At 33.5% G+C, this 17,830-nt stretch overlaps 1 protein-coding gene across 1 annotated transcript in view; it reads left to right on the plus strand.

Annotated features, from left to right (window-relative positions):
• The window catches only part of LOC110022659 (protein MEI2-like 2), a 35,368-nt gene extending 19,513 nt beyond the window's left edge, over positions 1–15,855 (plus strand). The window contains exons 8-13 of the mRNA XM_020721720.1: positions 12,800–12,891; positions 13,020–13,890; positions 14,221–14,305; positions 14,381–14,449; positions 14,907–15,086; positions 15,284–15,855. Of these exons, the coding sequence (XP_020577379.1) occupies positions 12,800–12,891; positions 13,020–13,890; positions 14,221–14,305; positions 14,381–14,449; positions 14,907–15,086; positions 15,284–15,424 (1,438 nt within the window). The 3' untranslated portion in view covers positions 15,425–15,855. The remainder of the gene's footprint in view (positions 1–12,799; positions 12,892–13,019; positions 13,891–14,220; positions 14,306–14,380; positions 14,450–14,906; positions 15,087–15,283) is intronic.
• The last annotated feature ends 1,975 nt before the right edge of the window (positions 15,856–17,830 follow it).

Below are 17,830 nucleotides of genomic sequence, written 5' to 3' on the forward strand. Positions count from 1 at the left end.
GATTAAGTTGTATGATTCTTGATTTATGTGTAGGATGGACAAATCCCTTCAAATTTAGGATTTGTCAGGTTCAGATGTCATATGATATCATTCTAGTGCTCGTAGAATAATTTGGGAAGGACAATCTATTTGGTTGACAGTGTTTGGAATGGATTTTGGGGTAGATCAGTAGATTTGAAGCCGTCAGTGGCTTCATGGACTGAAATCAACAAGTTGGACGACCAAATTGCGAGATATAGACGAGGAGGATCCATCACTTACTTCTAAGCAAGGTAAAAATACACTTGTAAAAGGAAGATATACAACACTTTAGAGAGCAAAATTTAGAGAAACATCTCTCAATTCATAAAATCAGTAAACTGAAATCTCAAAACAACCCAATACACACGTACAAATATTTTTTATTAGAAAATCACCTAATTTTGAAATCTGAAAATATGTGAGAACAAAAAAGAAAAGAAACAAAAGAAGAAAATTGTTGAAAATTGCAAATAAATAAAAAAAAGTCTCGCAATTGATATTCCTGTGATCGCTATTCCCGCTAGTTGTGGTATCACGTGAATTCCGCGATTAGAATCGGTGCCTTATTAGCTCGCGATTATGCTTGATGCTCCGACATCCTTTTGTTAGCATGATTCTTAATGAGGTTGAGGCCATGCACTTAGATTTCTAGTGATTATATTTTCTAAAATTTTGATTAATAGTTAGATTTTTATACTTAATATTATATATGTGTTATTCTAATGTGCATGCATTATGCTATGTATAATTATACCCATGTAATATAAATCTATACTTGTATACATGTGTGCACGTGTGAAATCTCATAAGTTTTAATGCACATATACTGAGTAGATGCCATGTTGAATGGAATTGATTTCAAGCGGCCATGCTCAACTAAAGGCAAATTGATTTCAAATAAACTAAAATGGAGTGATTAATCAGCTGGCTTTTAGTTTTTAAATAAAATTACTAATATGAGAAAATAAGCGAATCTCAATTATTCTTAATTTTTTGGTGAGTGAGCTATGCCTGGATTTTTTTTTGAATAAATTACTAAGATGAGAAAAAAAGAGAATCTTAATTTTTCTTAATTTTTTGGTTTGCGAGCTATGCCTTGAAGTGAGCTGGTGATGTGAAGAATATCAAAAGGCCTCCTACAGCTTTAAACCTTTATAGCAGCTTAAAATTTGAGGACATACCAGCAGTACCACACTGAATTTCCACATTATTATTAATTTTATCACACTTTGGCGAGTAGGATCATTTGAACACTTATGTGAGGTGATGATGCCCATGTCACTGCACTAGATGTCTTCATCTTTTACTATATTTCAATAATGTGGAGCCAAAAGTGAAGGCTATCTTGATGGAGCCTTCACTTGCAAAGTCCCCTAGAAATAAGAAGGGGAAGGGGGAGGCTTTTGAGCATGTAACCACTAGATGCACATGCACCTTTTTAAGGATGTACTTTCTCTCTCTCTACTTCAAGTTGTGGTCCATGTTGTCAAATTTTTCTTGCTTCTCAATGCTTTTGTAGTGAGTAACATCATTTTTAGCATGACATTGAGCAACATCATCCATGGGGATAATCCCCATTTCTTTTTGGCGACTTTCGTTAATTAATAATGACCCATATCTTACTTCCTAGAGCGACAAGGATGGTGATTGATGCTGGAAGAAAAAGCCCGATCCATAAAAGAAACATAAATATTATTATTGAATCTGAAATCGGTTACAACGACTCTTCAAAACATGAAATGCAACACCTCGAAAGTATATCCCAAGGGCGGTGGAGGTTGGCCCAGCGGATCCGGATGGCTAGTGGGGGTTGTGGCAGGAAAGATGAAGTGTTGGGTGGCAGGTTAGGTTGCAAAACATCGGGCTGCGGGCTGGACAGTAGATTTGGAAGGGTTGGACAGCAGGTTTGGAGGCTGCAAAGTGGGCCGGAGATAGTTGGGAAGGGTTGGGGTGGCCGGCGACTAAGGGAGAAGGGAAGGGAAGGTTAGGTGAAGATAAAAGAAGATATACAATCACTGCCTTGGAGTAGGATATAGTTGGAGCACTACCACATCTTCGGATATAATCCACAAAGCAAAAAAGGACTCACAGGAATAGGAAATCAACACACATCAAAACACTAAACCCTAAATCCAAAAAATAACAATTTAAAGACCTTTCACAGCGGGAAAATAGAAAAGGAAAGCTCCCATTAGGAAATTACATAAAAGGAAGGAGGATATGGCGCTGGAGGCCGCTCGCCCTTGTCAAACTCCCATCCAAGTCTGCTCGACCTGGGTTGAGCTTGGACCGGCCTCGATTGAGCCGGCCTGTTCACTAGCGGGACTTTCTACTGCTAGAGATCCCGCTCCTGCGTCATGCGGGGACGCCCCGCGCGTAAGTGATATATTGACTTCTTCAAAGAGTGCATTCTCCTTGCAGCTTATTCCTTCTATCTCAATGGCATTGCCTCTATAGGCATTAAAATAGAATTGGTGAGTCCACTCCATTGCTAAAATCATTGTAATGATTTATCCTTAATGAGAATATTGAGATGCCATGGAATATTTTGGAAGGAAGAATAAAAAAACCCATGTAAATTGGTCATGCTTAAAACCAAAAAAAAGCTACATAATTTTTTTGATGTTTGGAATATAAACCTTATGCCCTAGATCATTGTCCATGAATCTAGAGATGTGTAAGAGAGGCATAATTAATTCTATTTCCCCTCTTTCTCGTCCTCTCATTCTTGCTAAGGGAAGTCACTAATTCTTATCAAGATTGAGCACACGAGGGTCTCACTCGTCTATTCTTTGACTTAACACTTTGGTGATAGGTGAGCATGTATAACCTTTTTGCACATTGCGAGCATAGAGAACTTTCAAGTGGAAAGCATGAAGCTTCTTTGATATCGGAGTTAACACAAACCACGACTTAAAACCAAATTTTATTGCTGACTTTAAAACTATAATAGTGAATCCTCAACACAAACACATAAACAATAAATAACGATGGCGACAATGATTTAAAATTAGAAAAGAAACAACACAAAACACAAGAATAGATTTCTAAAGGAGAGCGATAGGCCGGACGGGAGGTACAGAAGCTGCGGTTGTGCTAGAAAGTAGTTGACAACTTAGGGCTATGACACCGAATAACGGGGAAGTGAGTGTGGCCACCTAGGAGGAAGCCGAAAACAAGTGGCGACGGTGTAGAAGAGAGTAGGGAAGGCGGCAGTGGACTGGGCAACAACCAAAGTTGGTGCCTCTATCCGGGCAACAGGAACCGGGGTATAAGGGAATGTCCGGTAGCAGGGAGAGGGCCGAAAGGTTGGTGCGGCTGCTGGAAGGTGGATGGAAGCAAGGACAACCGCAAAAAGAGAGCCCGAAGGCGCTGCTGCTGGAAAGTTGGAAGCAAGGACAACAACTGGAGGAGGGTTGGAGGGTTGGAGGGTTTCTGCTGTTGTTGGACGGCGGCTGGAAGCAGGCACAACAACAAAAAAATGGGCCGAAATGCCTTTGCGGCTAGAAGCAAGGACCACAACGGGAAGAGTAGAATAAGCGGGAAAAAGATAGAAATGATATCCTCTAACGTAAGTGAACATCACATATGAAACCATAAGCAAAATGATATCCTCTAACGTATGCGAACATCACATATGTATAAGGGGGATTAGTAGATAGAAAAGGAAAGGGGATAGAATAGGTAGGGATCAAAAGGGAAGGGGGGCTGTTTTAACGGGAACAACTGATCACGTGCCAATTTTGCGGGAGAAGTCACGCTCCAATGGGTTATAACACTTCTCACAAAATTTTTTTTGTTATAATCCATGCTCCAAAAGATTTCACATCACTCATCTTTTTTTTAACCATTAAAGTTTTTTTTTTCTTCATACTCATCTTGAGCCTTGAAAGAGGTATATGTTCTTTCTGATTTTGATGATTTAATTTCTAGCCCTAAACAATGCAAACATGTTTTTCTGTATAAAAGAGAACACCATAGCATTACCAAATTGATCCGTCAATTGAAACTTCGAGCTTGAATTTAGTCATATATTCTAAACGTTCTCCTAGAAGCTTTCATACTCCGAATTGGTAATGGTTTTTCAGGCTTCATTAACTTCTTTTCATAGTCCTCATTATATTTAGAGGCTAGTAATTGTGAAGTAGGTTTTGTCCAAATAATTTGAAGGACATGTGTGCAGCCATATACAAAAATCCTTAACTTGTTTTGTCCAATCTTTTTCTCTTATTTCTTCGGTTTGGAAGTTCACACTAATTCTTCTAGCTTTATTAGATCAACTGGGTGTACACATAATTTTATTCCTTAGTCAGGCACACAAAGTTTGGCGAGGAAGATGAACTTCTCCCTTATCTTACTATATTTTGATAGTTGGTATGCAGCTTAAGTTATTGAACAATCATTTGACTTGATATATTTTTTTTGTGATGCTCAGCAATTCATTCATTTTATGCAAGCTTCTAGTCTTTTACACTTACGCTGTTGTTTGTCAGATTATTTGTTATCTTAGTGAGCCACTTTTTTTATTATTTTGTTATTTCAAACTAGTTCTCTTCATCTTATATCACACAGTGATGCCTAGTGGGCCGGGTATTTTGATGCCCAATGGTATCATCGTGGGTATATGTTTCATAGCGAGATTTTGATTTCATGGAATAACAAGAAGCAATTTGTATGTTCGAATTATCTATTGACTCATGTTTACCATATGTTTTAAGATCATTTTGAGTTGTAGACTTATTTTTGAACTTAATTTCTCCTCAGAGTAACCCCACTCCTTTCTATCAATGATGCAATTCAAATTGTGACTAATCCTGCTTGTTTTGAGTGCACAAATCATGTCAAATTTGACTATCATTTAATTTTCAAAGCTTTCAACTCAACACGTGCTATTCTTCCTCTTATTTCTGCAAATTTTTAGATTGCTGATGCATTTGCAAGGATCATGACATGATAAAATCTTTAATTTCTTGTGAATCGGTTGATGTTTCTTGACAAACCAACATCATTTTGAGGGGTTATATTAGCAAAATATTAAATTTCCATAATTGTTGTTATGCTCATAGAGGCTTTTGAATTAGAATAATTAGGTATTATGGATATAAACATTTACATTTTATGGATACAATTGTAGATTCGTGGTTAGGCTCGATTTGAATGTTTTTATCACTCATCTTTTATGATGATAACTACTTTCTATATAACTGTGAAAACTTTCAATGTGTTGTTAATGAGTTCGATTGACATGCTCAATATTTATGACACCCTTATTTTATCTAAAGAGATGAGGGAGTCATTGATCAAAGCACTACAAGATCCCAAAACTTGTATGAATCAATTAACACTTGAAGGAGAAGTAAAATTTTTTAATGAAGGATCCAAACTGACATTTACAGACGATGATTTTCTGTTGGGATGAACCATGATTCCTTTTTTTTTTTTTTGAAGTAAATCGATTATTAATCGTATTTTCTGCATTGGAGTCATTCATTCATTTTGCCTGTAAAATGAACTAAATTTCCAGCATGAGAGGCTGTGCCCTTGATATATTATTGTGTAAGCTGTCTTGCATGTTATGATTCTGACCTTTGAACATGATGATGCAAGTCCACAATAAGTGGCTCCTCTGATTTTGATTAGTTCTTGATATGGATAGCAAGGTCCTCTTCTCTTTTAAATTATTTATTTACTGAACACCAGGTAGGTTTGTTGAATTGTTCCTCTGCTTGTGTCAATTGCAAAATAGAAACCTAATTCTTCTTTCTACAGATGCGCTAATTTTTAATGGCACACATCAGTTTAGTGAGTTTATTGATAATTATGAAGCTTCAAGAAGTGGCGGCCAAGCAGCTATAGATGTCTGTAGGTTATCTTGATGGTTATTAGAGTTGATGGTACAAGCAATAAAATTGATGACTGTGGAAATGTCGTGGTTGGGGCCTGAAAGGATAAAGAGTAAGAGGAAGGGAGTGAGTTTTGGGAGAGTTGATTGTGTTCAATTGCCCATATCAAACCTTTAAATGGACAAATACATTTTTTATTTTCCTTAATTAATTATAAAATTTAAGGCGAATTTTATCCTTAGATTAACTTAATAAATAAAGAGCAAACTTATCCCAAATAAGTTTAAACTTCATATGTTGGATTTTTAGGAAGTTCTATTTTCAGTATCTTCTATTTGAAGTATTTCTTAATTTAGAATTTTTTATTCTTGGTAAATTGCAGTTATGGTTTCCTTTTCTTAGCATGAAGATTTTTTTTGCTGATTTTTGTGCCTTACCTAATTTAGTGATATTACCTTACTATTTATCTTGTAAACGTTTGCTATAAAATTGAAGAGGAATTATTATTGTACTCCGCTTGGTTTGCTAGTTTGTGAGTCTTGCCTCTCGTGATAGTCCTCTTTTGTCGCATTAACTGCCTAAACTCCTTTTAGCAGTTAGTGCATTTTTTCCTCATGGTAGCCACTACATGTGCACTACTCTCCTCACGCTTTGATGATGTCGTATAAGTCAGCGAAGATGCTTGGAGTCCAAAGAAATTTTTTCATCTCTATTTTGTCCAGTAATTCTGAAATCATTTTGCTTCACCCTACAACTTCTCTCTTGGTTTTATCAATTGAATATTATTCTCAGAATTCACCCCCTTATCCAATAGTTATAAAACTCAATGGGTACAACTATATCGAGTGGGCTCAATCCATAAAATTTGTGATCGTTGAGAGAGTCAAAATTGGGCATTTAACTAGAGAAATTTTGAAATCTATTGCTGGTGACCCTAACTTGAATAAAATGATAGTTTGAAAATTCACCTGTTATAGATTGGTTCAACTTCATGGAATCTGTTATTAGAAAGCCTCGTCTATTTCTTCTCGCTTCACAAGATATTTGGGTGGCCATTCGAGGTCCTTATTCAAAGCTAGAGCATTATTCTCGAATTTTTGTGTTGAAAACTCAACTTTGGAAATCCAAGCAAAATGATTGTGATATTACTGTCTATTACAATAAGTTGGTAACATTATGGAAGAAACTTGATCAATGTTATGATGGTAATTTAGACAATTCAAACCTCACCATAGGAAGAGAGGAAAGTGATCAGTTTATATGTTTATAGCCGACCTTAATCGGGGTATAGACAAAATTCAAGGTCGCATTCTCGGTAGGAAACCGCTAGCCCATATTCGAGATGTTTTTATGAGATTAGACGTGAAATGTCAAGACGATTATGCCACACGAATTCCCTTTGTGACAATGAACATGACAACTCTTGCGTCAAAAGGGGTTTATATAAACAATTAAGGGCATAAGAAATCAAGTTGCGAGCATCGCAAAAAATCATGGTATATGAAGATATATTGGAAGTTTCATGATAAACCTTCAAATTGGAAATCAAAACTCAAATGCAAAGGTTGAGCTTATTGAGCCATTGTTGAAGAAACTCAGGATTTTTTTTTTTTTTTTGTACGCTTTGATGCACCTACTCAAATTATTTTAATCTCCAATGTTGTCCTTTACTTGTTGCGCTCTATAGTACAAAATGGTAACCCTCTAGCCACTTGTTACTCTAAATTGTTTTCATTCTATAAATCTTGTGTATGCAATATAAATGTCAAAATTGTTGATAGTTTCCTCTTGTTAATAGCTGAGATAGGAAGTCAAACTTATTTTGTTATTAGATCTTCGCAAGATTAAGTTAGATTTGTTTAAGTAGAAACAATTTTTAAGTTTTTTTACACCAGTACAGACACAATTTCAAAAAATTATTTAAATATTTTAGAGTGATAATGACAAATTATTTCAAAAATTTTTTTAGTTAAATTTTTACATGAAATGAATAGTTCATCAAACTTCTTGTCGACACTCCACAATAAAAGAGTGTGGTTGAAAGAAAAAGCAAATTTATTGGAAGTGGCTCGGGTATTACTGTTTACTAATTAGGTGCCAAAATATTTTTTTGAGGCGAAACGACTTTTACTTTTACATTCATCATAAATAGAACACCCAATTAGGCTTTAAACTTTGAAGCACCTTTTAATATTTTTTATAAATTTACCAAAAAAATTGACTCTCGTGTTCTTTACCTTTAAAGATGCTTGGGTGCATTGCATTTATTCACATTCATAGTCATAACTAAGGAAAACTTAGAACCCAAGCTAAAAAGGTGTTTGTTGGCTATGCTCCCACTCAAAAGCGGTATAAGTCTTTGTTCCTATTTCTAAGAAAAATATTTGTTACCATTGAAAAATATTCTTCTCATTTTCAAAAACAAAAATTTGTCTATTATTTTTTATGATATTTTTTCAAACCGAATATTCACTAAATAGTCCTCTCCAACCTTGATTATTCTACCTCAAAATTCAAGTTATATTATATTAGATGAAAGTGGGTTGAGTTTCTTAGATATTGAGGATGATTCAAGCTAGTCTGCAATGTCATCTCGTGATGTTCATGATCATATAACAAAAAACTGAGAGGAAATATAAAAAATAACTGCGACATTGGTACCATTTGACTTGTTTACTCGCCTGAGGGCTATTCAAAAGTAATATTCTACGAATCTTTTGCATTGCATAAAATTCATAAATACTCCAGGTAGTAATGTCCTCACCAAGCTTTTTTCCCATATTCAGTCCAGTTAATCTTTCATTTTTGAGCGTTCTAGTCTTGAACCTTAGTCTAGTTCTAATTCCAAGTCTAACGATTCTAGTCTTCTTACTACTGCTATAAGGTGGTAAGATCTTTCCCCCAACATTTATTGTTTTATTATGTGTTATATGAAGATCTCTCTCCCATTTTTCCTACTTTCACCCTCACAATTTTCTTATATGGAGACTCCTACTACTATTTAGGGTGTTCTAAAATTTCCCAAGTAGAAGGAGGCTATCTTCGAGGAGGTAAAGCTTTTGAAAAAATTGGCACATGTGAATTGCTGGATTTACCTAGAGGGAAGACAACTGTAAGGTGCAAGTGGGTGTTTATAATCAAGTATAATTCTAATGGCTCTCTAGAATAGAACAATGCTCGACTGGTTGTCAAGGGATCCACTTAGGACTACGACATTTTATTATTTAAGGGCATTTGCTCCAATCACAAAATTAAATTTAATAAAATATCTTCCATCACTTCTAGCTATGTTAATTGACCCCTATAATAATTAGATATAAACTTCTCTGTGGGGAATTAGAAGAAGTGTACATGAACACACCTCCAGGTTTTAATGAGAAGTTCAACACAAAGGTGTGTAAACCAAAAAGGTCTTTATAGAGGCCTGAAACAGTCACAAAGAGCGTGATTTTAAAATTACTCTGCTTGTTAAAGTCAGGTGAATGCTAAAGAGTAAGAAGATCCTACAATATTCTTTAGACATTTAAAGGATGGGAAGATGACCATATTGATTATGTACGCGGATGATATAATTTTCATCGAAGATGATGTATATGAGATGCACCATTTGAAAACTTCTCTTACATCAGTTTTTGAGACCAACAATTTATGATATCATTGGTATTTCCTTGGCATGGAGATTATTTTATTAAAGAAAGAGATCGTTGTCTCCAGATGGAAGTATGTTCTTGATCTTTTAAAGGAAACGAGTTGAGTGGCTGTAAACCTACAAACACTCTAATTGATCCCAATTAGAAGCTGAGAGATGAGAAAGAAAGTGATATAGTGAATACAGTTCGATATTGGTCGGAAAGTTGATACACTTATCACATAGTCGGTCAAAATATTGCTTTTGCTGTGAGTTTGATATGTCAATTTATTAATTCTCCCTATGAGAAATAGCTTGAAGCAGTTAATAAGATTCTTAGACATCTAAAAAGCTCACCATGCAAGGGCTTATACTTTCAAAAGAAGACACAACATAACATAAAAGCATACACTTGCAGATTTGGTTGGTTCAGTTATTGATTGGTGATTGACTTCCGAATGCTATACCAATGTCCCGAGAATGTTGGTTACATGGCAAAGTAAGAAATATAATGTGCTGGCGAGGAGCAGTGCCAAGGCAGAATATATGGCTATAACTACTGATGTATGTTAAATGTTATGGTTGAAGTGAATTCTTGGAGAACCGCAGATTCCGATAATCATGCAAATGAAGTTGTTTTATGACAATAAAGCTGCCATAAGCATTATAAAAACTTTAGTGCAATACGATCATACAAAATATGTGGAGATTGAGAGACACTTAAAAAAAAAGATCGATTATGGAATTATTTGCATGCTATTTCGTCCTCCTGCTTAACAAATAAAGTTTATGTTCACTAAATGAATTTTCAGGCTTTGTTTTGAGCTTCTTGTAACTAAGTTGTGCATGATAGGTCAATGCTCAACTTTTGGTTGGGGGTTGGGGGGGTGGGGGGGATTTTTAGGAAATTATATTTTAATTATATTTTATCCTCTATATATCATGCTTTTAAAATTTTCTATTGTAGATAATTTCTAATTTTTAAAAAATTTCTTTAGCATGAGGATTTTGTGGCTTATCTAATTTGGTGATCTCCTGTTGCTATTTATCTTGAAAATCTTTCCTATTAAATAGAAGAGGAATAATCATTTTTTAATCTCCCAAAAACTACAGAAGTTAATCTTATCGTATTTTCCTCTAGACCGCAATCCAATGGTCCAAATCTCCCATCTAATTTGTTGATCTTATCTCACTATTTATCTTGTAAACGTTTCCTATGAAAATGAAGATGAATAATTATTTTTTACTCTCCCTAAAACTAGAAAGATTATACAATCCCTATTTTTCTTTAAACCGCAATCTAATAGTCCAAATCTCGCAGCTCTCGATACTGATCTCCAGACATCTTATTGATGAACCTTCTTCGGTCATGGACTTCTATTGGTTGGGTTTTCATTCTTAATGGTGTGATCTGGGAATCATTACTATTGCCAGTCTTCATCAAGAAATCATGTCATAAAAATTTCAGCAATGATGATTTGGCTTCTAAATCACGATCATGTATGATCTGATTGATTATTTTCTTGATTAAAACCTTGAATCATTGCATGTGATAAATTATGGTTGTTAATAAGTAATCCAACAATCATAACTTCACTTGAATGGATGAAGTCTTAATAATTGAATCAGAACAAAGTGTCGTAACTTGTTGACCTATATCCAGCAGTTGCAACACTATTCCTAGACTCTAAACTATTAAAGCTAAGTACCTGATTGGGATGACTTTCTGATTTTTGTTTTTGTTTTTGTTGGTACTTTGTTTTGTTTTCTGTTTTTTTATTTTAGAATACGTGTTTGGCACACTTATGATTTATATGTTTTTAAAAATAAAAAAAAATATAAAATATGTTTGGTTGTGCATTTTTTTAATTTTTTTTAAACCATTCTTTTTAAAAAATTATTTAAACATAATTGGAATTTAATTTAATTTTTTAACATGTTAATTAATTTTTTTTGATGAATTATTGGAAAATTTTAATTAATTAATTATTTTATTAAGTTAAGGTTTTGTGAAGTTGAAGTTTTTAATTGATTTAAAATTTTATGGATTAATCAAAATTTCAATTGATTTAATTAATTAATTATTATTTTAATTAAGTTGTTAGGGTTTTATTTAATTATTATATATTTAATGATATGCTTAAATAATTTAAGGTTTTAATTTTATTATTATTAACTTAATTTAATGATTAATATTTTATTTGAATTTTCATGCATTTAATTGATTAATTATTAAGTTAATTAAATAGATTTATTATTAAATTGAGTAATTATAATTAAATTTATTTAGGTTACATTTAAATAATTAATGATTTAATTGGATGATTATTAGTTTAATTAAGTATTTTGTTAATCCGTTGAATTTAAATAATTTTAATAATTCCATTAATTTATTAATGAATTAATTAAGTTTAGGAGTTAATTGTGGATCAATGGCTTAATTTGGTTATGTTGATTTCGGCCCATGATGATTAAGCTAATTTAAGGTTTTAGGACAACTCTGAAAGTCATTTTTGAAACAGCGATAACACAATTTTTATGTTTTTGATGTTTTGAAAACATGCCTCGTGTTTCAAAAATAAAATTGAAAAAAAACAAATAAGAAAATACTATGTGTTTCAAAAATAAAATTGAAAAAAAACAAATAAGCAAATACTATTTATTTATTTTTTGTTTTTTTTAAAAAAGAAAAAAAAAGAAAGTGACCCCAAATAGGGCCTATGGTTTTTTTTAACTTTTTGGTCCATGCTCTAAACGATAACATGTTGGATTATGAAATCTTGTGGTCTTGATAAGCTTTACTTTCATCCGTATAGCCGTTTACCTGGTACAATATGATTTATTGAAATGGTGATGTATGCAACCACGTGGAAAGCAAATATATGAAATTTGAGCTCAGTGAAGCCTATTATCGAAGTATTTTCTAATTGTAGCGATAATCAAGTATGGGGGCATTTACTCTGGATAAATAATCTAATCGAAACATTGAAAACAAGTGCTAAATCTGTTTGATCAATTTATTTTATGAAGTTCTTTTATGAATTGTTTAAACTAAGATTATTTTCTATGAGATATTAGTACCCAGATTTGAAGATATTAAAAAGTATTTCATTCCTCTTTACCTGTATGCTCTCAAGTGGCTGCTAGATTTGCCTTCTGCAACAACAACTAGCCTTTTTCCCACTAACTGGGGTCAATTACATGAATCCTTTCTTTCCATTGCGTCCTATTGAGACTGGCTTTCCTTCGCAACTTTACAATTTTCTTCGTTGTTCTTATTGATGACATTATGGTTATATTTATACAGCATAATACATCAACTGGGCCAAGAGCTGGAGCATGATGAAATGAGAAATTATAGGCATCAAGTGGGTTCACCATTAACCAATTCCCCTCCTGGTATTTTGGCTGTGCTACAATACTGTCATTATTCTGACAATTTGTAATGTTGTACCTGTTGTTCTAATCTAAAATTCGTACCTTTTGTTGGTTCTTATGTTATTGATTGGCTTTCATATTAACGATAGGTACATGGGCACAGTTTAGCAGTCCAGCTGATACTAGTCCATTAAAATCTTCGGTCTTGGGTGGTGGAAGTCATTTTACCACTAACCAATTATCAAACTCCATGAAGATTGCACCTATTGGAAAAGAACATAATAGGATTAATCGTGCTGAACCCTTGCTATCTAACTCATTTCATGGCATCCCTTTCCATCAATCTCATTCATTTCCAGAGAGTGCAGGAGGCTTAATACCAAATTTGAGTTGTAGTTCTTGCATCATGGCTTCTTCTGGTTCTCCGGCTTCAAGTTCATCTGAAATTGAAACGTTAACTGGGCCTCAGTTTCTATGGGGCAGTCCAACTACGCGTACTGAGCATAAACAGTCTTGTGCTTGGTCTAGGTCATCTCTGGGACAGGCATCATTATCTAGTGGACAGGTTCATGGCTTCCCATATTTAAGTCATCGTGGGTTCTTTTCTGCTTCACACCATCATGCTGGATCTGCTCCTTCTGGTATTCCTTTTGAGAGGCACTTTGATCAATTAAATGAGGTGTCTGATTCATCTCTTTTGAGCTCAGCTTCCTTTGGAAACACGGGTATTTACCCCCCAAGGCGACCAATTAACACAGTAAGCTCGTTGTATGGAAGTATCTCTGAGAGTACTTCACCTGGGTTCAGAATGGGCCCGGGATATATCTTTCCTGGGAGCTTGCAATATGCTGGCCATGGATCCACTGGCTTGGAAGGATTTACTGAACGTGGCAGGATGCGCAGACTTGACAATAATGCTATTGAACTTGAAAGTAAAAAGCAATTTCAGCTTGATCTTGACAGGATTATTAACGGGGAAGACACCAGGACAACGTTAATGATAAAAAATATTCCAAATAAGTATATTTCTTTTTTTGGAAGATTTACATTGGTACCATTTACTTCTTATGTATTTGCATATCTGAACACTGAACTTCAATTTTTACATGCATGCCACCTTACATATGAATGAAAAGTGTACTCACTTCTTAAAAAAATTAAGTAGTGGTATTTTTGGTGTATTATGAAAGATTTTGGTGGTATATATGTAAAAAGTTAAGTTTAGGTGTTAGATACCTAATTACATAAGAATTAGGTGGTATTTATGTGAATGCTCCTTTATTTTTTCCCTCAAGTCATGCAGACTTACGTGAACCTTAGCATGTTTGACCTGCATTCTATTTGCTTCAGGTACACCCGGGAGATGCTTTTAGCTGCTATAGATGAAAATCACAAGGGTACTTATGATTTTCTTTACTTACCCATTGACTTTAAGGTAATTTTTATTTTAATGAAGAGAATTAATTTTTGTTTTGTCCCTTTATACTGATTTCATAAATATCAATGGCAGAACAAGTGTAATGTTGGCTACGCTTTCATAAATATGGCATCTCCATCACACATCATCTCATTCCATCAGGTATCAGTTTTCCTTGAGGTCCTTATTTCATGTTTATATTAGACGTACACAATGTCTTGTTTTTTGAAGTTGTTTGGTATATCTCTTATTTATTTATTCATGACATTTACATTCATACCACCCAATTCATATGTATTCATAAATATATTTACATAATTAGCACCTAAATGTTAACTTTCTACATTTATACCACACAAATCTTTTATATCACATTTAAGAACACAACTATTTCAATTTTTAAAAGAGTGAAATACACCTTTTCATGCATAGACAGAGTGTTATACATGTAAAATTAAAATCTTGTTGTTAAATATGTAAATATATAAGAATTGAGTGGTATTTCATGAATGTCAGTCTGTTATATAAAAACCTGCCACATCCGGATTGAACATGAACTAGTTAATAGCCTTACCACGGAACTGGAAATGATTTGTTTTGAGAATTTGCTCCATCCCAGGCATTCAGTGGAAAGAAATGGGAGAGATTTAATAGTGAGAAAGTTTCCTCTTTGGCATATGCCCGGATCCAAGGAAAAGCAGCACTAGTTGCCCACTTTCAGAATTCAAGCTTGATGAACGAAGACAAAAGATGTCGCCCCATTCTCTTTGATTCTGAGGGCATGGAGTATTCAGATCAGGTGCTCTTTTTGAGACTATTAATTACAAGTTAAAATATTAGAAATTTGCAAAAGCACAAAACCAAGAATATATATATATATATATATATATACAAGTGGAAGTTTTGCTATATATATATATATATAAAGCAAATAATACCTCATGCTTTGCCTTATTCAACTACCTACCTAGTTTTCCTGATGAATTAACCATGCAGGAACCCTTCCCGGGAAACAGCATAAACCATGGTTCCCCGCACCAAGAGGGGACTACAACTGGAGATTTATTCGTAATTGGTGAGAATTTTGATAAACTTGATAATGATAGGTTGCTCATAGGCGGCTTTGGAGAAAGATAGGCTCGTCGAAAACTTGATGATTCTAACCAAGCATCAATATGTAAAGTGTAAAAAACTGATAGCAGTAAATATTGTGGTGGAATTGTAAAAATGGTGCACACATCCACTTTTGAAGCGATGGATGCGCTTGACATGTCATCACTCCTCATCATTGGGATCACTAATACTGTTTTTGTGACGAAATCAACATTCCAGTGGATTGTATAGGAATAAGTTGGCAAGTGTAAATATGAAATTGTTTTGTTTGAACTGTTGGTATATATTATCAAACCGGTTTTCTTCATTTTGTTTTCCTTTTGGTATCTCAAGATATCTGCACATATTGTCTACATTTACATTGAGAGGAGGGAGGATTTCTGGTATGTACATATTCAAGACAAACTCTCTGTATTTGAATGTTGTTGCTGGAAAAAGAGTCATTTTATTTTGTATTTCTGGTTTTGCGTTGCTTTTGCTGTTGGTATAAAAGCTGCAGCTGAGTTCTTACTGATGCAAGTTGTATCATAATTTTTAGCGAAATTAGAGATTGTTGCACTATTTCGATTTAATAAATTCGATCGGTCTGTTGCTTTTCTTCAAACTGTTGCTTTATCTTCTTTCCTTTCGTGCTAGTAAAGTTACAGAAGTATATTTCAACAATGAAGGTCATGTTATGGTTATTAGCTCCAGATTACCACATCCCTGAATTTGACATGTAGCATGGCTATAAAAGTCATAAATATATGTTTTAGTTTGGGAAGTTTAGATGCTGTGTCATCGTATATGGTGAGAGAGAGAGCGCTCTAAAAAGATTTATAGCCATTTGTCTACATACCACACTATTCTTATGTATATACACTTCTAACATTTAATCTTTTATATTATATTTATAATACCCACAATTTTAATTTCACATAAAAAATGTCACAATTGTTAACTTTTGAAAAAGTGAAATACACCTTTTCATACATATGCAAATAATAATTTACTGTAGATATGTAAATACATATAAGAATATGTAACGTGTAAATTTTCAAAATATTTATTATTTCACATATCAATTCAAGAAGCTGAATCTCTGAAACTCTCTAAAACGAAACTTATGTGAAAAATTGTTCATTTCGGTCCGTCTATGTCACCGTTGAACCGATGTAAATATGGGTGGGAGATTTAAGATGGCTCTTGATATTAGAGCGAGAATTTTAAGAATGGTTGCAAGGAGCTAGATTTGTAAATGTCAATGTTTTGACAATTCAAGAAGCTGAATCTCTGAAACTCTCTAAAATGAAACTTATATGTGAAAAATTGTTCATTTCGGTCCGTTGAATAATTTACTGTCTATGTCACCGTTGAACCGATGTAAGTATGGGTGGGGGTTTTAAGATGAATCTTGATATTAGAGCGAGAATTTTAAAAATGGTTGAAAGGAGCTAGATTTGTAAATGTCAATGTTTTGGGCATTATGCTTGTAAATGTCCCATATATTATTTACTTGTAGCTTCACAGTATCAGTATACAAAATCTATGTATACGTGTTTAATGTTGAACTCTATTCTGTAAATATTTAATATATTTATGAGATGTTAACTTGATTCAGTGTAGTGGATACATAACATTTTCAAGTTACTTTGTCATAGAGGAATCTAAGGAACATTTATGCTTGTATGAATGAAAGAATCTATGTAAATACTCTGCATAATGTTTTGCTCTGGACAATATTTGAACTAACTATAATTTTTCTTGTTTAGTTTGCACTAATCATAAAAAATTTTTGGTACAAGAACTTGTTTGTAAAGTCGATGTAATAATTAATCTAGCAATTAAGTGGATGATGTTGAATGAAACCTTAAAAAGATAAAAACGTTACTAACATTTTCGGCATCAAATATGTTTGCCAAATCAATTAAGAAGTAACAATAAATGAACACAAATGTAGTTGGAGATGGACAAATATTTCTTTTAATGGACACATTATTGATAATAAATGAAGAGTTTTTATGTATGGACACATCACTATGAAATTTCATATCACATTCTCAAGGAAAAGCACATTAACAGATTATATAGTTAAAATATCAATCATGATTGCATGTTCTTAGTTACACGTATCACTATTAAGTTATTCTCACTTTTTAATAATTATTTAAAAATTTTATTTTCTTACCTCTCAATATAATATTTTAGGCTATATTCATAATATAACTTTCTTTGTCATCATAATAAAGAATCTCCACTATTTCAAAATCTAATCCTCAATTAGTAAGCCTAAAAGATCAACAGTTTTATGTTATACAACGCACAATTCTAATGTAATTTCATTGTCACCTCATGTATGCATTAAAAAGCTGTATTTCACCTTTAAAGTATCAAAATTATTTTACTTTTGATGTGATATGAAAATTTTGGGCGTTATAAATATAAAAATTT

This window comes from Phalaenopsis equestris, unplaced genomic scaffold (genome assembly GCF_001263595.1).
Source record: "Phalaenopsis equestris unplaced genomic scaffold, ASM126359v1 Scaffold000202, whole genome shotgun sequence".
Lineage (NCBI taxonomy): Eukaryota > Viridiplantae > Streptophyta > Magnoliopsida > Asparagales > Orchidaceae > Phalaenopsis > Phalaenopsis equestris.